The sequence below is a fragment of the Lathamus discolor genome, chromosome 16 (genome assembly GCF_037157495.1).
Source record: "Lathamus discolor isolate bLatDis1 chromosome 16, bLatDis1.hap1, whole genome shotgun sequence".
Classification (NCBI taxonomy): Eukaryota; Metazoa; Chordata; class Aves; order Psittaciformes; family Psittacidae; genus Lathamus; species Lathamus discolor.
Window position 1 is genome coordinate 4472535 of NC_088899.1, and position 22087 is coordinate 4494621.

Genomic DNA, 22087 nt, shown 5'->3' on the forward strand with positions numbered 1-22087 from the left:
GCGGCGCCGCGGAGGGAGCCGGGCACGCCGGATCCCCGCGCTAGGCGCCGGCCAATGGCAGCGCGGGGTGGGGGCGGGCGGCGCGCGGGACGGAGGGAGGGAAGGGCGGGGCGACGGCTGCTCGCTGGCGGCCGTGCCGGAGGGGGCGTGGCCTGCTCGCGCCATGGCAACGGGCGCGGGGGCGGTGCTGAGGGGGGAAAAGGGGCGGGGCGGAGGCGGGCGCAGGCGCATGCGCAGGGCGGGGTGTTGGGAGCTGGCGTTTGGGTGCTGGCCTCGGCCGTTCGTAACGGGTGCGTGCGTTCTGCGCTGCTTTAAGGCGTTAGACTGCTCCCGGGTGACGACAGGTTGAGGCAGCGCAGCCTTTTTGCCGAGTTACTGCAGCCCGTGTAACTCGCTAACGAAGGCACTCGGCGTCCAGTGGGCCGCAGCCTTTTCTAAGTGTAGTCTGAACCTGAGGTATTTTTTTTCTTTTCTTCTGTAAAAACACAAGCTTTCCCGAGCCTACTTCTGTCATGATACCCAGGGTTGTATTTTTGTGAAATACATTAATTTTTCCTTCTCTTTTCTCTCTCCATTGAAATGAAACTGCTCTAGAGAGCAAAATGGGGTCTGCGTTGGCTTTAATTGGATACTAGCTTCCAGCTCTGCTTGTCTGATCCATTATAATACATGTAGACTGTGCTTTTGGTTTTCCATTATCTCTTTTGATTGTAGAATCCAGAAGGCAACGTTTCTGTTCACCTCTATAAAGTACTTTCATATGCGGCTGGCATACCTTAAAATCATCATAATACCCATAGTCAGCAGTGGCACTGAAAAACCTCAGAGCTTGGTGGATGGAAAAGATTCACTATGAAGGCAATATTGTAAGATAATTGGAGTGAAGCATCTTTGAGTAGAGCCCTTCAAGTGCTCCTCTGGGGAGGTTTGTTCTTGTCCTTCGGTTCTATGGCTCAAGTGCATACCTTGGCAAAGGCTAACTTAGTGTCTTTCCTTCCTCCTCCATGTCCAGAGCATGTGATAGCTCCTTAACTTCTTTCACCTGGCATTTCAACGTGTTTAATTTGTATTTTGTGAACGCATGTGAATTCGTTTGCATAGAAATGAAATCAGGAGAAGCAGTTTTGTCGCTGTAGGACCTTCTCTCATCCTCAAGATCCCCAAAGCATCCTCAAGCAAGCTCTGCATAGCATTGCCTGCTTAAAATCAGCAGTTTAAAGTAGGAAGGAAAGTAATACCACGGCTAATAATAACTTTTCTGGTTTTCTAACAGTAAAGAGTTCCTAATAGCAGCCTTACTAATGAATTATTGCACTTCCAGTCACACAGGTTTCTAAGGTTGCGTTTTTCTTCTGTTTACTTGGAGTCTCTCTTTGTACTAATAGAGTTCCTAAGGTCATCGTTGCCTTTCTGTATAGCTTTTCATGCGTGTCTTAAAAGCTGTGGGCTTTGAGGGGATCTGCAATATTTAACGCTTAAAATACTGCTGTTAGGAACCTGTACAATTTAAATAACGACTGGGTACGTTCCAGAGGTGCCATCTAGTGGGGTAGCCAAGTGTGTGTTACTGGTGCTGTGTATCGCTGGTAGTGTGACACAGTAGGTCTGCTGCATGAATTTATTAGAATAACATGGGAGCAGTAGTTTCATTTTCAAATAAATGAAAACTACTCAGTTTCGGAAGGAACACTGTTAGGATCTATAGAATAAACACCAGGCATTTTATGCCTGGTTCCCCAAATTTCCCTAACTGTATGAAGAGTACTACCTCTTTTCTCTGTGTTTTGGAAGCTAGATTAAATTTACATAGGGCTCTAGTAATCATATGGGGGGGTGGGGCGGGGGGGGTGGTGTCTTTCTAACCAAAAGGCCTCCTTGCTTCATCAGACGTTGCTGTCTGCCTCTGGTGGTAGCTTTAAGAATTTGGAACTGACAAGAATTATCAGAAAGGTGGTATTACTTATATTTTTAAATGTCAGGGATTACTTCAGAGGTTTTTGTAATAGAAAGTAATTAAGCTAAAATTAAGCTAGATTAAATCAAACTCTCTTCTTCCGATTAGTGATAAAATCCCTGCAGTGTTAGTGTTAGCAACAATATGCAGTAGCTCATTTCACATGTAACTACCACATTGATCTGACCACTTAATGTGCTTACATGAGGCAGAAGAAAGCCTGCTCCTCTATGCAGCATTACACAAGGTCAAAAAGAAAACCATTTAACCTAATTGAACAAATGTATGCAGATAAATCTTGACTAAAGCAGCATTGTTTTCACAGCATGTACGTGCTTATAGAGTTCAATTATTTTGCAGGCTGGAGTCTGCGTGGATTACTCAGACCTATCTTCATTGTTCTGAGATTTCATCACAGGCTGGTTTCCTCTGGTAAGGTGAACTTAATTATTTTTGAGAACAAAGCAGCTAGAGAACAATACAGGACCTTAAATTACACATTTAAGATACAAACAAGTGGAGTTAACTACTATGAATCTTGAAGATAAACATTTTGAATAATAAATCTGTATCATTTGTCTGCTTTGTTATCATCTTTACCACCATTCCACCTGTTTTGTTTGATACTGGCACACACCTTTAGAATAGACAGGTTTTCTTGTTTTGATTTACACTTTGAGTTAACTAGAGACCCAAGCCATACCACTTACGTGTAGGACTGGTTTTGGTTTTTCCTCCAAAAACATGTTCAGAAGTCAGGTACTGAAGGTTGGTTTTAGACATTTATTAGCAAAAATCAGACACTGGCAACAGCAGACTTACTTCCTGAGCCAAAGACATCACAACATTTATTTAATAGGTACAAGGAATCAGTTCTTCTCCGTAAAACCACTGCTGGACACAAGGATGCAGTCTCCTGTACACAGCTGTTTCTCCATGTAGGAACAAGTATGTGTGTTCAAGCTCTCTTGAAGACCTGTCTACATACTTGATTCTCACAACGAAGCTCCTACAAACAAACCCCAAATTATAGATGTACATAGTAATCAAAGGAACTTATTCTAAAAGTGAATATAAAACCTTTGCCGTGACTACTGACCACCACTCTGCTGCCATGCTAATAAGTTATGATTAGCATTCTGAATTCACATTACACTGGAACAATGAAGTTGTTCCACCTAAATTAAAATCAAAGCAGAATGTGTTTTCTACCTGCCATCCATTACAAATACTGCAAAGTTAGAAGCAGACTTGTGCACACCCTGCCACATTATAGATCTTATTTTTATCATATAGAGACAGAATCAGTAGAAATCCGAAGTAAATACCAGGTGGAGGTCATCTCCTTCAAGCCAGTGAGTCCAGCCCCTATTCTTCTTCTCACCAGTCTGGACACAGACAAGTTTGTCATTTTCCCAAGTAACTAGGGTCTGTGGAAGAGAAAAAAAAAAAAAAAAGTGTTTCTGTACTACTTTGTCTCACTTCTGCAATATACTCACAGACAATGTTCTTTTTTTCCTGGACCTAAATATGACTCCTAATGGATAGTGAAACTCCATGCATGTAACTCGGGCTCCCACCTCTGCACCGCATTACAATTAGTATTCTTGAAACAATTTCTGCTCAAATAGCTGGACTGATCATAGCATCTTAATTTTGTCATGGCCTCTTGATTTTATATATTCAGTCTTACCTTGCATTTTCTATTATCCAGGCCTTTATTATCTTCTTCAAACTCTTCACCGACTTTGAACTGAAGCACATAATCTCTGAATGTGCTAGTGGTATGGATATAAAATGAATCACCCTCTTGTTTGATAACTTTCTGAGGCTTCAGCATTTTTGCTATCTTGCGTGTTGCAAAGTCGATACCTTGGGCAGGAGGCAAAAAGGTCAGAGCTGTATTTATCAAGCTGTATTTATCAGCAGCCAGTCAAAATGGCTTTATTAATACTAGAAGCATTTCTTAGACAGTTTTACCTTACTGCTATGCAAGGTTTTGTGGTTTGATTTTCTTGTTTGAGCTTTTTTTGTTTAAAGCTGTACGTTAACACAGTTCGAGTCATGTTCTTGTACATTTTGCTCTTTGGAAACCAGTTGACTTGGTTGTTGCACAATTCCTATGCAAGATTTCTAGGACTTCAAATCTGAGGAGTCCTTTTAGGAGTTGGGGGGAGTTAGTCTCCCACACAGTCACCCTAAGCTTGGTCTCATGCTTACCGCCTGCTTAGGTTAAGGGAGTAGTTAATTCCTATTCCCATTCTTTGAGAGAGGAAAGGCATTAAGTAAATTAACAAGAAATCTTCTCACCCTGTACCTTAAATAGGGTAAAATGAAGGACAGTCCTAAAATTAATTACTCAGGCTTGTTTTCAGAACATGCTACTTGCCACTAACACTTTTTAAGTGCAACTAGAAAACATCACATTTGTCAAAAGATTTCCTGGTTATCTGTAATGGTCCTCATGTCCTTGGTAATATTGAGTTTAAAGCAGTGCTTCTGAACTTTCTATTTCTCCAGTGAATGTTTATTTCTTTAGAGGAGCAGCCATCTAGTTGTCAGGCAAGTGCATTACATTGCATCCAAATAGCATGCTCCAAGTCAGCTACTCAGGAAGGGGATGGTAAAATGTATATTAATTAATTTAGTTTTTTTCATCACCTAGATTAAAACTTTTGTTTTATAGGACCATTAGAAGTTTCTTTATGCAGGATGGGGTTGTGATCTTGACAGGATGGGTTCAGCTACCATGTGTGGAACCACATGACTCCTTATGCAGTCTGTGTTTGAGTGGGGCTTGATTACTGTATGTATGCATTATAGAAGTGCCAGAATCTGTCAGTCATATTTTTACATGGTTACCAGTTTATTTTTAGCACAGAGGGGTTTGAATTCAATATCAGCAACAGCCATACTCAGGAAGCCTTAACACTGTTGTAAGAACGTGTACGTACAAACTACTTACAAATCTACTCTTACCTCTAACAAATGCTAGAGGTAGGTATTAAATTGAACGTAGGGCTAGGCTTGTAATAGCCGTGTCTATATCCATGACTTTCTAGTTTCAAAGCTGATTTGATATTAGCCTCCTGACTCACCCTTTCAGAATAGCTTTTCATTCGAGCTCTACAATGTTGGTTTCAGCCCTTGTTTTATTCAGTATACTGTCAGCCAAGCAGGAGTAATTAAAGATAGGTTGTAAATCATCAACAGGATTCTTTGCCTTTGCTTTTAAGTAAGTTCCTTCAATTACCTCCGGAAAACAAATTGCACTTTTCACAAGATTGCTAGTTACATTTAATTTTAAGAAGCCCTTTACTTAGCTCAACAATGCTTATTATCAAGGAACAGACAATCCCTATTCCGTTTGAAGACATTAAAACGTAAGGAGTATATTATTTAGTGTTCAAACTGAGGAATAAATTCTCATTATAAGAGCAACCTTTCTTGCTCTTGTTGATTAGAAGGATTAGAAACAGAGAGTACTTCTTTCACCATGTTAAAGATATAAACTAGCCTGCTTAAGTATGTCATCCAGCGTAGATACAGCCACAGAACAGATTTCATTCTAATCGTGTGTACAATAACCAACAAGGAACACTGCTGGTCATCAGTTTACACAAGTCAAAAAGGCAGAAAGGGGTGGGAGAGGCCGGGAAAAGGGAAGGCAGCACTCAAGGTTCCCTGCTGTCACTCTGTAATAAGCGTTGTACAAGAAAGTTAATGAAGTACCAACAACTTTAGTTCCCTGTTAAAGCACTGTTAATCTCTCTCTGTAAGAGATCTGAGCAAGCTAAGAGGTTAGCTTCAAGCACTTCAGAAAAGGGACAGTTAGAGAGACTCATCAACAAGTCACAGTAATGAGAGAAGGATTTTGCAAGCTGTTTAAAAGTAAATGACCCTAAGCTAAACAACTGCCTGGAAGTGGGAAATACCCAAGAACTTTTTTTTGTTACTTAACATTTAATTAACCCTAGACATAGGTTCTGTAAGTTTGTGCTCCAAGGCAAGAGAAGGTGAGTGGATAGGGCAAGCTTTTCCCTGTCTCTAATGAAACCTATGAAAACATTCTACTTTTAACAAGTATTAGGCTGAGAAATTCCTGACACTTGGGTGACAGGTTATAAAGTATAGTTAATACTGTCTATCATTCCATATTATGTTCCTTCCATTGGTTATCGGAGAAAAAAGCTTCAGCAATATCTAGGTTTTAGAAGAACTCAGGCTACTAAAATTCACGAGGACCCTTACAGGAAGGATAGAATCAGGTATTTGCACCTACCTAAGGCCACCATATAACCTTCAAAGTTGTCATTGCTGACAAGGTTCCAGGTCCCATTGAAATCCACAGGCATTGCCAGACTGTGGAAGGAAGATGCAGTCAACCTCTGGCCAAAAATCAAAAATGAAGAAATAGTTATCCAACCAGGCCTTATATAAGGAACACTGTGGGTGGGATTACATCCTGGAGCCTTACTGATGGAGGGGAAGGGTCTTTTGCTGAGCCAATAGGCAAGAGGGTGTACATCAGCTGTAGCTGCATTGGAGGGAGAAGTTCACAGTTACTGAAATCGTTCTGTGGAGCAAATGTTAATAGCCCAAGAGTTGCAGTGCAAACCAAGAACTGGTTTGAGGAACTGGTCCCTCTTGCATACTGTAAAGGGAATCATGGACAGATTTTGTCATTACTAAAGGCCCCTGTATGTATATTAGGCTTTATGATCCAAAATATACATACATGTTGAAAAGGTGGTCTACCCACTGAAATAAATGCTGTGTTTTGTATTTGAACAGACAGGGATGGACTGTTTAGCTCTGGGTGGTATTGTATCAGCAAATTTTAAAGAAGTACCTCTGACACAGTAATGGAGACAAGCATTTTATCTTGTTGGTTTATGTCTGGAATGAATAGTAGGCAGCATCACTATTTAGTGGTTATAACAGAAAAGTGACAGACAAAAACTGTTTGCGTATGTTATTCTCTGATGTGACTCTCAACACCGCTGTGCTATGCCACAGTTTACCTATTTGTGTTCTGATTTCTTTAATGCCGTTAGTTATATCCTAGTTGAATGTATACATTAAAAATTCTTTATTTTCTCAGATGCTTTACCAGGCAGAAAGTTTGTGTAAAAGTTAAGCATGAGACAGCAGATCCAGAGGCCTGAGCTCTGTTTCTAGTTCTGCAGCTTTGTATTTATGTTTTCCTAGATGGGATAGAGGACAAATACCTGTTCATGCAATCCACTTTGTGCTCCTAAAAATAACCAATAACAATAGCAAATTCAAAAGTTACTCTCGTGTATATCGAAGATGTACCCCCCTGTTTGCTTTTTATTCTTGAAACACACAGTAAAGGAAACATGATACAGAAGTTATTCCCACTGATGCATTATTAGATCCTTTATCGCATACAGGGAGTAGAGCACAAGATGCAGCAGGTAAGCTTCATTGTTGGGCTTCTGTCTTCAGCAAAGAAGTGAAGGAAATCTCCTAAGTGATGACCCAGCAAAGTGTTTGGAAAAGTGAATATAGAATGCTTGACTTCAAACAGAAAGGATATATAAGAAATTTGGAGGGGAGATTTTTTTTCCTTAAAAAGATACATAATTTTCCAATCTCTTGCAGTTCCTCCTGCAAATAATCTGTAGTTATTTTGCAAGCTGTATGCCTTATTGTTACAACCTACTGAGAGATACAAATTTCATAATGCTGAACAAGTAGGCACTCCAGAATTGCCAAGTACAGGACAGGTAGATGACTTCATAGTTCAGTTTCCTCATTGGTAAGATGGCGAAAAGAATAATTCCTCAAGTCACACCTATGCTCTGAGCATTAGCTTAATCCCACGTTTTAAGTGGTCACATGGAACAACAATGAGCACCACAATGAAGGCTACATTAAAATAAAACCCCAAAATTGATGGGCAAGGGAAATCGTAACTGTATTGCTACCATAGTAAAAGGGAATTTGCTATTCTGAATCTTGAATGAAGAAAAACCTACAGCTACAACATTTATATGTTTACTGATTCATGTTAGGCTGAATAAAAAGATAACATTTTGCAGAGAAAATTAATTTCCCTGAACTTTAGCTACATTTCTGGGGCTGACAGTTTGACCTATATGACTCACAGATCACACTAGTAGGAAATTAGGACGTCAACGCTTGTTTCCTGTTTGCAGATGGACATTGTTCTCTATCCTATACTAAGCTAGGAATAGCACAGAAAAATGATAATTACTGTTTTCCTGGACTCAAATAGTAACATTTCACCCATAATTTGTTATTATAAATGCTACGTATAGTAGTAGTATGGTAGTAAAGCACTGTAGCAATGACTCTTCCAAGTAAAGAGAAGTCAGTCCTTGAATGAGGCCTGTGTAAAAGCCTGGATGTAACATTTTAATTGAAAGTTAAAATAATGCAGATTGTCTGGCATATGGTGCTTCTTTCTGGAGATAGTACTTAATCTCAAACTAAGACTTACAAAGGCTACCAGGGTTGCTATTTGAAGGCTCAGCCAGCGAATTGCCCATGGAATGTTTCGTAAGAACTGACACGTGCCCTGGTTGTGTCACAGGATGGTTCATTTCTTTCTCCATTAAAGTCCCCAATTTTCTTTTTGTGGAAAGTATTTTTTTCCACCTTAATTGCTGTGCAGCACTGAGCATCTAACACATTCCATTAAGGTTGTGCCCTTATTTCAGAAGTAGATGAAGTATTTATAAATACTACCGCAGTATTTATAACATATTTTGCATTATAACTCTTTTATAAGGAAGTTCAGTGAACTGGATTATTCACAAACTTGACGTTTGCAAGTATATAGATTCTTTTATAGATCTAGTCCACTCTTTAAAGTCATAGCTAACATTTTCGAATATGCCAGATCACTGTGATGCTGATTTTAATAACTGAACACAGTGTGAGGTTACTTCCAGTGCTTAACAGGCAGGTTTCTGGATCCCACGAGTAAAGAAAAAGATCAACATTTAGCAGTCAGTGTAATTTTTGAACAATGTTCTATTTTGTATATACAAAACTGTACTGTCACCATTCTACCTACTTAAAAATCATGTAGTCATCAGACATCAGATTTGGTTAATAACAGCATGACTAAAATTAGCATATTACATGCAATTTATTTTATTGAAAGACCCATCACACATAACTACATTAAACCCCAGTGAAATGTAATTGTTTGAAGACCCAAGCTTTATAAAACATCCTACTAAATTTGCAGTTTCTCTAGAATTACACAAAGTGCACCAACACACAACAACATCATTATTTAGGAGAATAAACCTAGACTTAAAGTGCAGTTTTACTCTGAAAAGTGACCACATCAATAGGGTGCTTTCTTATTAGAAAGATGTGCTCTGAAGTTATTCAGAAGGTTATTCAGAAGCACACTGGTTGACTTGAGTGCTGAAAATAAATCTTTCTTGGCCTCTATTCTTGTCAGTCATAAAGACAGACAGCAAGCAAGAGAGAAAAGTGGATCTCGTGCTTTCCTGCACACCATCAGTAATGTAGTTACCTTCAACCGGTTACGGCAGTTTGATTGCTAAGGTGTTGCAGGGGGCATAATTTACCTTTCAGTACCTTTATTACTATTGATAAACAAACCCAGCCTCCTTATCAAAGGACAGTGTAAGCTTGTGTCAACTCTAGGGGACAAATGGCAGACTGAGTGCATTTGATACAGAAATCATCAAGAAAAAACTAAACAAAATAATCCTTGATGGTATTTTCTGTCACAGTGCAGTTACAGATGCACTTCCAAGTTGTGATCTGACATTACACCAGTCTCCCTGTTAATTCTCTGTAGACAGTCATCTCTGCAGGCCAGAGCTAGAACTCAGATGTTCCAGTGTATGGTAATTGTGCAGAATTTCATGTGGGGCTCCAGGTCTGAGTGCCCACTGCTAGCTCCACTAGGGGTTACAGGTTTTCCCAGTGTCTTGACGCCCCTCCTGGGTTTTATGAGAGCCTCACAGGACCCAGGACTGCCTGTGATGTTCTGTGTTTTGCTTCTGGCTTCCACATTCCCACTAAGCTCCTAGAGATGCCTAGACTGCTCCCTCAGTTCCTTGAAGATCCTTTGCCCAGGGGAGGAGGATGACAGGTTGTCACAGTTATGTTCTTAGAACATGTCCCTGGTTCTAGGTTTCCTGCCCCGAGAATCTCCCATTCTATTGGATTTGGTGATCTGAAAAATGTGAACAGTCATCTTGTGGAGATCATATGAAAAAGCTGTTGACCTATTAGGGAGCATCTTGGAAACCTTGACATTTTTTATAAGACACATAATCAAAACACAAAAGGGATGGCAGCAAATAAAGGGAGTTAGAATTCTATGACCATGACATTCACAGTGCTTCTCTAGTTTATATTCACATAATAGAGACTGTATACCAATAGATTCAAAACCAGATTTCTAGCAAAGAAAACCATTTCATTTATTCACAGTCTTAATATCCTATCATTTCTTTTTCAACTCCAGTTACAGAAATTCTGGCTATATACATTTGGCTCAAAAGTGAAAGCTCATTTATTACTTGAAATAAATGGAGAACTGTCTGAGAATCAGTGCAATGACACTACTGCTAATTTCTAGCCATTAAATCAGTGGCCAGAAACCAACTTCTCAAGTAGGTCTGTCCTTCCATGAGAACATTGCTGAGCTTAAAGTACAGCTTTGGAAATATGAATGACGTAAAGCACAAGGCATTTCTGGGAGCAAATTGCACAACAGCAAACAGGCTGTGTATCTGAAAGGCAGGCAGCTCGAAGCATGGTATATCTAGCACCACTTCAGCCAGGAGTAATTATTTTCCTTCCAGCATAGAGCTAAATAGTTTTTTTGAGGTGTACATGTTGGCAATGTCTTAAAAAATTAAACAGATTTCCTGGCAGTAAGTAGTACATTTTGAAATAAAATGGCTTTGTCTGTTAAGACAGTGGAAATTGTTAAAAATTAGACTCAGATTGGTCTGAGTTAAAACCAATCAAAACATTCTCCTTTGGTTTGTTTGTTAGTCTGTAGTTTTCATAATGAAGTGTGAATGCTTGTATTTAGTTCACTGCACTGTGACATGTTAGATGTGAAAATCTTATTAGATTTAAAAAAGATTGTGTAGGTGCAATTATTGAGTGCACCAAACCTCAACAGCAACTACATATGTACTAAAGCCACAGAATTAGCCTGCTCTTTACTTTAAAAAAACACAAACAAAAAACCTAACCCTTAAAAAACATATTTTCCTGTACTAAACTGTAGCTTTTTTTTCACAGCAGAAAGTTGTATAGAGCCTATTAGTTGTTCTTGGAATCCCTTGCATTCTTCTGTAAGGGAGCCAAGACGACCCCAGCATTCCTGTCTTCACTCTCTGGACTATACAGGTTATGCTTTTCTATGTATGCTTGAACTGCATCAGGCACTAGGTAACGAATGCTTTGGCTCCTCCGCAGTGCTCTCCTAATCTTGGTGGAGGAAATGTCATTTGTGATCCATTCTTCCACAAGGTGAATGTTATTCTTATGTCTCCACAAAATATCAGACTCATAGATGAACTTCTGAACATTGTTTCCAGCTCTACTGATGCATACAAGGCCATGATTTTCCACAATTTCAGTGATGTCCTCCAACTTCCACAGATTGGGGATCCCAAAAGACTCCAGCATGTCACTTCCACAAAGCAGTTTAAGCTGTGGGGCACCTTAAAGAGAAAAATAAGTGAGAAATAGGGCTTTGTTTAGGCCACCAGATTTTAGCTAACTTGATGGGGACATTTAATTTCCAGGCTACCTTTAATCTTTGGTTAATACGAGAGAATGGAATGAAATAAAAAGACTCCTGAGTATGTAATTTATAACGAGTAGCCTTAATACAGGGGAAAAAAATCCCCTTAATACTGGGGGAAAAAAAGTTATGGGAGACCCTTCATCCAAAAGGACTGGAAAATAGCCTCTAAAAGTGCTATACATTTTACCATTAAAGTTGTCTTCCTACAAAGCTTACTGCTTTATGTTGTAGGATCAAAGAGAAATCAGAACCAACAACTAGCATTAAAAAAAGCTACTCATCAGCACAACTCCCTTGAAATAGCAAGTATTATTAAGCATTTAATTTCCAAACAGACTTAACTTTTTATATCTGGACTCTGATTTTTCTTTTTAATGGGCTCATGCCTATTTTGTTCTTGCTTCCTCTTCCGTCCTGCCTTTGTTACAGGTATAGCATTCTGCAGGCTATTTGTGGGATCAGGAGGTAAAAGCTTTTGTTGATGGTACCTGCAAAACAGATGTATTTTAGGTATTTTAAAGATGCAGGAAAAGAAAGGCAAGAGTATGATGTACTCAATGATCTGTCACTGCTTCCTCCTGCAGAACTTTCACATCCAAGAACCTATCTACTGGAACAGGGACTTGTGAGAACTGGATCATAAGATGGTCAAACTGGAAAGATTTCAAAGCAACAACTACAAGGTTGGTTATTTCCTTTTTTAATAACAATTCATTTTCAAAAGAACCTCGGTGACTGAAAGAGTAAAAAACTTTAAACTTAAAAAAGATACTCCTTCAGACAATTCTCATGCCAGCCCTGAAATACAGAAATGGGCAGCAGAGCACAATCAGAATCAAACAAGGGAGGCTTGCATAGCATGTGTCTACCCCATTCTAGTCTTTTGTCCTTCCTTGTGAATACCTTTTCAGCACCAAAACTGATTTAAGCCAAAGAAACAATATATCTTAAAATATATATATATATAATACGACAGGTTCATTTTCTGTATGTTTAGGACTAATGGTGCAATCTTTCATTTACAGTGGTCATATAAATAGTACTTCTGGATTTCCTGAGTCTACTCATATGATTTGGGCTTAGCCTGCCATCATTCTAACTGAGAGCTAACACCATTGCTTTTCCTTCTATAGGTTCTTGAGACTTTTTAGGGTTTGGTTGAAAAATACCTTAAAACTTTTAGTGTTTCCAACCACTCACTCTGGCTGCTTTCCCAATCATCAACTTCCACCCAATCAGAGTTTTTTGTAGCTAGTTTTGCCATAGCTACTCGGTGATCTGCACTTATCAGACCTTTCTTCTTATACGCATCACCGACTGGTGAGATTATTCCTTTGATGACTTTATATTTTCCTGTGGAAAAAACACATAACACTAGAACATGAAAAGTGGTTGAGCAGATGTTACTTCCACTGTATTGTATTTAAACTATTACTCACTGCAACCTCTTAAAAACACCAGGGCCAGCTCTGACAGCTAGTCCAGTGGAAAAGTACAGTACACATCTGCTAGTGTGCAAGGCAGCACAATATATAGTAAAATATATTAGAAAGATATATTTTAATAAAAAACTATAAAATACATTAAATTAATAAGCAACAGATCTATAAAGCTGTTCTCTCATGTATTTGGTCTACATGACTTTGTATGATATGTACACACATACTAGCTTCAATATCTAATTGTTTCCAAAACTAGTTACTACAGCTGTTCTGAATGCTAAATTACCATCCTACCTGTTTCATGGAAGTAGTCTTTAGCCAGCTCAAATAGCCGTAGGTGCATGTTGGTAATGGGGTTGAAGGACCCGCAGGCCAGCAGTACTACTTCAGTCTTCTTCTCGGGGTCTTCCATAGCTATTTCTCACAGCTGCAGAGTCAAGTGGGGAACGCTAGTGGTAGTCTCCAGCCACTACAAGAAGAGATGAGATTTAAGAAAGTTATTCGTACTTATTTGTGCTTCCAATGGGCATAAAAGTTCAAGATCAGATTGAACACTGTCTTTTCCTTCCATCAATATTTGGCCTGTGATTGTTTGTGTGATACTGTTTCTGAGACTAAAACCATGGCTTCTAGTTCTTTCTGGTTATCCCAGGATAGAGGTACAAAGCAAGGAGCTGAGACAACAGTGGCACTGTGTTGCTGAAAGGAGGATAATTCTTCTGCAGGGCTTTAGAAATCAAGAATGTAGAGGAAAGTGAGTGTGCTAGGAAGAAGACATATGTACTTGCAGCTGCAATTCCCTCCTATATGCAAAAGGAAACATCTTAAAACTGAAATTACTGAAAACAGGCTGCTTGCCTAAAGAGAGGACAGCAGAAGAGCAGCTCATGCACAAAACCTTCATGAGTAGGGATAATTTGTCCTGATTGCAGGCCAGACTTGATTAGAACTTTGCTGGTTATTTAAGATGCCAATGCCAATCAACTTCGTTACTTCTAGTGCTTAGGGTGAAGAGGAGGGGGAAGAACAACCTGTGACAGTTCCAGTGCTGCTACTCTAAACTGCAGTGAGTCTTTCCAGCAAAATCTGTAAATGTAACATTATATTAAATTAAATTCCAGAGGAGAGGAGGGTTAGCATGTCTTCATTTGGGATTTATTTAGATACTACATGCTCAGGGTATGTGGGGAGAGAGTGCTCTGGCCTAAACATGGAAACACCTGATCTACTTTGTGTTCCAGGAAATAAGTGGTAGGTGTACCAGCGGAACAGATGATAAAAAACACTGAATTTTAAGAAGTTTAGTAAAAGCTGCAGTTAAATACCAGCTTTTCTTTCCTTTTTTAAAATACAACAGCACTGATCCAATTTTGAACTTTGCCTTCAAAAAGCTGCTTAAGAATTGGTGAAAATAAGAAAATTTCACTACTTTTTCTCCTCACACGACATGGACTTTTGCTTCTCAGTGTTCTTTCATGAGTATATTCTGGCTTTTCCAGAGAGCTTCCCTTAGCCTGGCCCTGCACAAATGGAAACTGGAATATATTACAGGCCATCCTCCTGCTGTGACTGTTCGTGAGATGTCCAAGACATCTGTGTTGAGCACGAATAGTCTGCTGTTGTTTCTACAGCAACACCACAGCCTGGAAAAATCCCACAAGGTCACCCTCACGTTCTGTCTCCTTTACAAAGAGGCTGAGTGATGTTCGCAGCCACCACAGTGGTAAGATATCATCACAGCTAACCTTGTACCAGCTACTATGAACCAACATCAAACAGCCCTTGCATGAAAGAGGCTTGCAAGGCTTCATGTTTTGCAGGTGTTAGTACTTTTCTGGGCTTTCAAGTTTTACAGACTTTAGAAATATTCTTTATTACTGCAGAGTAGTTTGGCATTTGAAGTGTTGGCGTTCCTTGGAGTGCAGCCTTCATGGGGCACGGGCTAGGAGAGTTACTATGGGAACAGACAGGGAAAGGAGTGAGACTTGCCTTTGTCTGAAGCCCCACTTTCTAAAGAAAGTGGCTTATGCTGCAAATCTGAAGAGGGTTGGTTTTTTCCTTAAAAAAGGGCAAAAAGAGTAGAAAATTTAAGCTGGAAATCTGTAGTGCCTTTTCTGGCATTGGCCAGGTGTCCGTTTTGATGCTGCTACAGATTCTTCAGAAACAGGCAATTATCATATCATGAACTCACCTTGTAGTGCTTCATATCAACATAGAAGTTAAGAATATGATTTAGTAGCTTGCCCACAGCCTCAGTCTCCTCATTCACAGTGACCTCCTCTGTTCAGCACTGGTTTCACACTATCGTACACGATGTTATGTCATCCTCATAACCAACACAGCTCCATCAGAGCTGGGATCTGCTTTCGGTGGAATAACCTTCATGTAGGTCTAATTTTTGGGGAAAAGCTATGCAGTTTGCACATTCCCTGGGAGAAAAGGACAAGGTTCCAGTAGTGACTTGAGTTCCAGCCACTGCCTGAAGCTATGCCTCTTCCTATTGTATAGTAACATGAGTAGTTTTGATGAATTAAGTGTAATTTGGCACTGCCTGACACAAATCTAATTATCACGGTTTGACTCCAAGATTCAAACTAGCAGTCCAGTGTCTGTTATACAGAGATCTGTATAGGCATTTAGTGCCACAGCTGAGAACAGTCTTGAAATGATTAACACTATCTTATGCCAAATACTAAATGAAAGTGGTCGTCGCTGATTCTCCATGCATGCAGGGCATCCCGGGTCATTTTCCCTTCTTCAGACGGACAAATGAGGTGCCCTGTGATGTACTCCTTTACATATGTGCTTATATACCATTTCATCATGCTTATACATAATACGAATGTTCAGTGTGTACCGCTTGCAGTCCTGCTGGTGCTTAACTGGGCTGAACAAGTATTTGCCCTAAAAACCATCCAAGTACACCATCCAGCAGCAGTTTTGGGAATGGTACAGAACCCCAGCCTGTTGGCTTTTGTGGGTAAGCAGCCAATTACAAGCATGCTTTGGTCAATCTCCTTTATGTTTCGGAGGTAGATCGTTATTAAACATGCTTACATGGCTGCAGAATTTAAGCACATTGACTTAGCAGCGCGCACGCTGCTGCTGGCAGCTCTCCGCGCCAACCACTCCCGCTTTCCGTCCGTTCCGGTAACCTCCTCCCCACAGCTCCGCGCCGCCAGCAGCTTACACGCGGTACTGCCCCGACCCCGCCGCCGTCCCCGCCGTCCCCGCTTACCGCCCGCGGCCGCGCCGGCAGCTCCGCGCAGAGGGGCCGCACCGGGCAGTGCGGAGGCGGCGCGCTCCGATTGGCTCGAGTGCGACGGCGGCGCGCTCCGATTGGCCCCGCCGCTCCGGAAGTGGAGCTTGTCAGACGCGGCCCGCTCCGCCGGGGTTTGCGTTGCGCCCGTGCTGTCGGTGCCGCCTGCCGCGGCCTGCCCCAGGTGAGGCGCGGGGGGCCCGGGCGGTGGTTAGGGCTTGTGTGGCTCCCCGGTGGCCGGTAGCGGCCTCCTTTCGGGGCGTGTGGCTCTGCCCGCAGGAGCGAGTCCGGCGCGGACTCGTCCCCGCCACCGCAGCCGCGAAAGAGGAAGAGCCTGGCCTTGAGGGTAGGCGGGCAGGGCTCGGGTAGCGCCGAGATTCCTCCTTCTTGGTCCTCCTCGCCCAGCCCTGTTCGCTCCCCTGTTTCTTGTGTGGCTGCCGGCGCCGCTGGCCTTGGTGCAGACCCTCAGACCACGACAGGTGTCCCGTGGGGACTGCTCCTGTTTGATACCCAGAGAAACATAGATCAGAAACACACATCTTCTCCAGAGCGCTCGTTTTCCACAGCCTATGATTGAAAGGCGTTTGCCCTTTTCAGATACCTGCATCTGGGTTGTTGTCTCTTAAATAGTTTCCTAAGAGGCTGCTGAACAGTAAAAGCTGTTGTCCATAGCATAGAGTGGGGCCTCTGCATTTCAGTAATTGATGCTTGGTTTGAAACAGGTTTGGGTTTATGCACTGTGGTTATTTGACTCTTACTGCTGAGATAACAGTCCTGTAGACCCAGCCTAACACCCTTGTATTTCCACTGCAAGAATCTCCCAAGTGTGTTGATTAGACATTCCATCAAAATAAGGTTTGAGTTGTTGGTACACAACAGTAGAATGTTCTTTCCCCTAGGAGTGTCATGTAACAGCTTAGAATTTTCACCTGAAAACAGAAAATGGCTTCAAGAGGAGCAACAGAGACGAGTAAGCTCAAACAAAACTTGGAAGAGCAGTTGGATAGGTTAATGCAGCAGCTTCAAGATCTGGATGAATGTAGGTAAGAAACACGGATTCTTTCCTCTTATGTGGTAATATTTCTCTTTAAGCGGTTGGCAGCAAAAATTGGTACCTTTCAAAAAAAGCATGTGGGATATTTTCTGTTTTGCTGTGGCTTTATAGTTCTAAAATGAGGTAAACATTTTAAAGTGTATTGGGTAGTAAAAATAAGTTTAAAACACTTTTTTTATTAAGATTATTCTGTTTAGCATCTTCTTGAGGGAAGTGTGGGCAGAAATACTCATTACTGTTTTCACTGAGATTCAGTGTGACTTTTTAACTTGTAATAGGTGTTCACAGAATTCACAGTTTTCATATGGGCTTTTTTAATAGCAGTTAACAAATAGCTCTTGTGTCTATTTTTTTTTTTGTCTTATAATTATGAATGTTTCAATCTGGGTTTATGTGGGTTTTTTGGTCTAACATTTTCATGTAATTTATGTCCAAGCAGTACCTGTTTTTTTCCAAGATAATTATAACTGCTTAGGGTTAGTAGTGTCATTCTTTTGGGCAAAGTTTAGACAGAAGGATCAGTTATTCCTGAGTAACTTGATGGGCTTGGGGTGAGGAGATGCATTCACTATAGCTTTGAGCAAGACAGTCTCACTGCATATTTTTGTTGAGATCCAAAATACCCTTTTAAATACTGCATCAAGTGTTGAGCATCTTGTAGCTGTCAGGGCCTTCCTCATACAAGTGACTTCATGCAAACAATACACGTGCATGGGTGGCTGGGAGGTGGTGGACAGCCAAGAAAACTACATATGCATTAGCTAAATAATACCTAAGAGGGCTGGAGCAGAATGGTCTGAAGTGATGTGAATGTTTTCATTGCTGTCTGAGGAAGCAAGCTCCTGGTATTCCCTGATGTCCTTTTCTCCATATTACATCTCGGGTTTAATCCTGTGAATAAATGTGTCTTGTTGGATCCTCTTTAGAGAGGAGCTGGATGCAGATGAGTATGAAGAGACCAAAAAAGAAACTCTGGAACAGCTGAGTGAGATCAATGACTCCCTGAAGAAGATTATGTCTGGAGATATGACTTTGGTGGATGAGCTCAGTGGGATGCAACTGGTAAGGATGATCTTCTGTCTGGACTCAGTGAAACACAACTTAGATACAAGTGGTTCATTATAATTACTAGAGAGGCACATATGACAACTAGATCTAGGTATCTAATGTTTTTATTATTTAATATATGCATACATATTAAAACTTTGAAAGGTCTCTTCATTTTAAAAGGAAAAAAAATGTTGAATTAGAACCATAAAACTGTAGAAAAAAATCTGGGAAATTGCAGGGGCTAAATATATTCAACCCTTAATATTAGAAAATGACATAAAATAGTGCAAATTAATATTAAAGGTGTGAGGGACAGCCCAGGACAAGTTACATCATGAGAAACTAAGTTCATGCCTGCTTGTTAGAAAGCATAGAAACAGCATTACCTGTGCTTTTACTGCTTATTTGTGTTTCATATCTGCTCCAGTCCAAATGTAAAGGTTGTAGGAGTGACTGTGACTTTATTTTTTTTCAGTGAATTGATCGTCTTTTATGTCAATTTCCAAACTTTTGATCTATTTTCTCTCCTTTGGAATGTTTAATTAGAGCATTATTTGTTCCTTCTGATCTCTGTGTTTTAGGGTTTTGTTTCCAGAGAGGTCATGACTTGTCCAAACATAACTGTCGTGAGATTTAATCATAATAGTTTTGATACTCTGTAGAGGATTTTGAGTCACAGTAGGAGATTTGCCTCATCATTTACATTCTGCTTACCCTTAGAAGAGCTGTAATCATCAGTGTGAGCATTAAAATTGCTAAAGATAGCATAGCACATCCTCTTGTGATGTGCTAATATCAGGAAGATGTTTGAAATGATTAGAAATTAGAACCTGGTCTGTAATGAAAAGTTTCACAGCTCTTTCTCAGTATAGTTGCACTAATTAGTGCATTTTTCAAGCCCTGCATAAAGGTCATATATTTATTTTTCATCTCACTTTCATGATTATGAAAAAGCTCTCTGTGTCAAATGTTGCAGAGGATACTAATGATGCTTTTCTGCCATCATCATGCAACTGTAGCTTGTGACTGTTATTAGTACTGATCAGTCTTGCTCTTTCCCTTGCAGGCAATACAAGCAGCCATCAGCCAAGCATTTAAAACTCCAGAAGTAATTAGAATGTTCGCAAAGAAACAACCAAGGCAACTGAGGACAAGGTTGGCAGAGGTGAATGTTTCTGTTTTACTATTTCTTTGAGCTAGACTAACTGATTTAAATATATACTGATTGCATGGAGAGCACCAAGTGTGTTAGAAAACTTGGTCACAGCATCAGAAGATAACTTCTCTTTCAGAATGTATTCAGTTTTAAATATTTATTGAGGTAACAGGGACAACAGTGTGGGTACCATGCTGACTGATGACCTTACAGGCTGATGCATTTCTCATGCTGTTGCCTTGAGTGAAACTAGGGGATACTCATGTAATTTGACTTATTTCCTCGCCCTGGTATACAGATGGACCGGGACTTAATGGTTGGAAAGTTGGGACGAGACCTATACACGCAGCAGAAAGTGGAAATCCTGACTGCTCTCAGAAAGCTTGGTGAGAAGGTAAGCTTGTGGTATGAGTTAGGTGAATAGAGATGTCTATATGTATGTTGAAGAGGAATTTGAAGTCATTAAAGTAACATGACTTCTGTTCATAAGCAAATGAAAAAATGCAGTTTCTGTGGTATATAAATCTTCCATTTTAATGCTAGGCTTTCTTGAAGCACTCACTGCTGAACAGGTATTACAGAGTATTGTACACTTATATAAGGCTGTTTGTGCTTAAAAGTGCTTTCTTTGGTGGGTCATATGAGTGAATCACTTGGAAGCTGGTACAAGTTGACGGTATTCATAAAAGACAAAACAAGTGTTTTACTGATTAACTGCCACCTATCCACCTGGGAGGAACTATATGAGACTTTCAACATACATTGAGCCTAATTTTGTGTTGGTGATTATACCCACCTCTTGGTGTATGGTAAATAAATTGGAGAGGTGAGTGATGAACTGATGCTTCCGCAGTGAGTACCTCGGTGGCAGAACAATCCCTGGTTGCTACCACTAGAGGGAGGAAGAGTTGTTGTTACTTGTTTTTGTTGACAGTATGTGAAGAAAATAGGTTGCTGTATATGTCTGTACTTAAAACTTTTGTAGGAAATGGGGGAATGTAATGGAAAAGATCAAGTGCAGTATGTAAAGGAGCTGTATTCCAAGTAGGTGATATTAGCAAATAGGTTAAAAGGCTAGTTAAGATTGTGAACTGAATATGTGAAGATAACTAATCCTCTTGGCATGAGTTTCTTGGATTGCTTCAGATAAGCCGCTTCACCACACTTTGACACAACCTGTTTATCTTTTGAAACTATCAGTACCCTACTTCACAGAGGAGTTGCTAGGACAGGAGTTCCACATCTGTTTGAATGTGAACAATGATGGTAAATGTTACATGTTTGTCTACACAAGCCTGGAAAATGTTAAGTAGTTTGAAGCTTGCTTACAAAGGCCAGCAGAGGCAGGGAACTGGTACTTTTCTCTTCATTCCAACGTCATTCTGAATGCCTGTACCTGATTTCTATATTTTTCATAAACAAACCTACATACACACACTTGTAAACAGTGACACACTTGTCCTTTGCTTGAAGAAGGATATATATCTGACGCTACTTAAAACTCCTTCATTTAACTATCCGAACCTGACAAATGTAGGTTACTACTTCATTATTGTAAATATTTTATGGGCATCTGTCACGAGGCATTGAGCACATACATAAAAGCAAAATATGCATGTGCAAATGTCACTTTAAAGGAAGAGAACCATTTCTAGGTCATGGACTCTTAACACGGTCAAAGCTGGTTGTGGCTGCAGTTTGGCTTTCCTCAGTACATGGTATGAAGTGAACTAAGATCTTAGCTCATTCCTGTATTGACCACATGACAAAAAAGTAGTTGACATCCTTTCTGTAGTTTTGGGGCAGAGTTACAGTGTGATCTTTTAATCAAAAATTATTACTGGAGGTCATCTTGAAACAGTGGAGCATGTAGAGGTGTGTCTGGTGTTGCATATGCTGTCCTTCCTGGGCTGACAGGTACCGTGGAGAAGACATTCAGTGGTAGGGGAAGGAGTTTCTATTTTTACTTAGGCTTTTAATATGCTTGATAACACTGCCATTTAAAAACCTGCAAACTGACAGTTTCTCTAACCTGTGGTAGTTCATGTGTATGATCATGTAGATGGTGGGATTTGCAGCGGTGGGAATATGCACAGTTAAGGTACCAAATTCACAGCTGTGGCCTTTTTTGATTTAGCTCACTCCAGATGATGAGACATTCTTGTCAGCAAATGCTGGTGCAGCCCTGAGCCAGTTTGAGAAAGTCTCCACTGACCTTGGTAAGTTTTTATTCCCATAACTCCCATTTCTTTGCCTCATGAAACACTGATTAATAGCAATACCTGTGATTCCTCAACGAAAGAGAAAACACGAACAGAAGATCATGCCATTAAATTGTGATGTCCATTTTTGTTTTATTAA

General features: G+C 40.4%; 3 protein-coding genes across 9 annotated transcripts in view; 1 reads left to right on the forward strand and 2 right to left on the reverse strand.

Moving 5' to 3' along the window:
• Positions 1–2717: 2717 nt before the first annotated feature.
• On the reverse strand, positions 2718–6371 carry RBP7 (retinol binding protein 7). The gene is made up of 4 exons (XM_065696812.1): positions 6237–6371; positions 3648–3826; positions 3283–3384; positions 2718–2963 (listed from the first exon to the last, which is right to left on the reverse strand). Exons 1-4 carry the CDS (start codon positions 6307–6309, stop codon positions 2913–2915), a joined length of 405 nt encoding a protein of 134 aa, XP_065552884.1. The 5' UTR covers positions 6310–6371; the 3' UTR covers positions 2718–2912.
• Positions 6372–9079: 2708 nt separating this feature from the next.
• Positions 9080–16794, reverse strand: NMNAT1 (nicotinamide nucleotide adenylyltransferase 1). Of its 2 annotated transcripts, none has more exons than XM_065696805.1 (5): positions 16446–16794; positions 13502–13676; positions 12935–13118; positions 12108–12253; positions 9080–11679 (listed from the first exon to the last, which is right to left on the reverse strand). In XM_065696805.1, exons 2-5 carry the CDS (start codon positions 13617–13619, stop codon positions 11276–11278), a joined length of 852 nt encoding a protein of 283 aa, XP_065552877.1. In that variant the 5' UTR covers positions 13620–13676; positions 16446–16794; the 3' UTR covers positions 9080–11275. The 2 variants fall into 2 exon arrangements, with proteins under 2 accessions (XP_065552877.1, XP_065552878.1); XM_065696806.1 differs by lacking the exon at positions 16446–16794 and adding an exon at positions 15399–15463.
• The window catches only part of LZIC (leucine zipper and CTNNBIP1 domain containing), a 35267-nt gene continuing 25542 nt past the window's right edge, over positions 12363–22087 (forward strand). For 2 of the 6 annotated variants that reach the window (XR_010616389.1, XM_065696807.1), the window contains exons 1-5: positions 17406–17509; positions 18447–18582; positions 19637–19735; positions 20025–20120; positions 21864–21945. Coding sequence is in view for 5 of the 6 variants with exons in the window: in XM_065696807.1 (XP_065552879.1) it covers positions 17409–17509; positions 18447–18582; positions 19637–19735; positions 20025–20120; positions 21864–21945 (514 nt within the window). In the remaining variant the exon portion in view is untranslated. Of the gene's footprint in view, positions 12449–16542; positions 16651–16723; positions 16813–17365; positions 17510–18446; positions 18583–19636; positions 19736–20024; positions 20121–21863; positions 21946–22087 lie in introns of those variants that run through there. The other 4 variants (XM_065696809.1, XM_065696808.1, XM_065696811.1 and 1 more) reach the window with 4 other exon arrangements.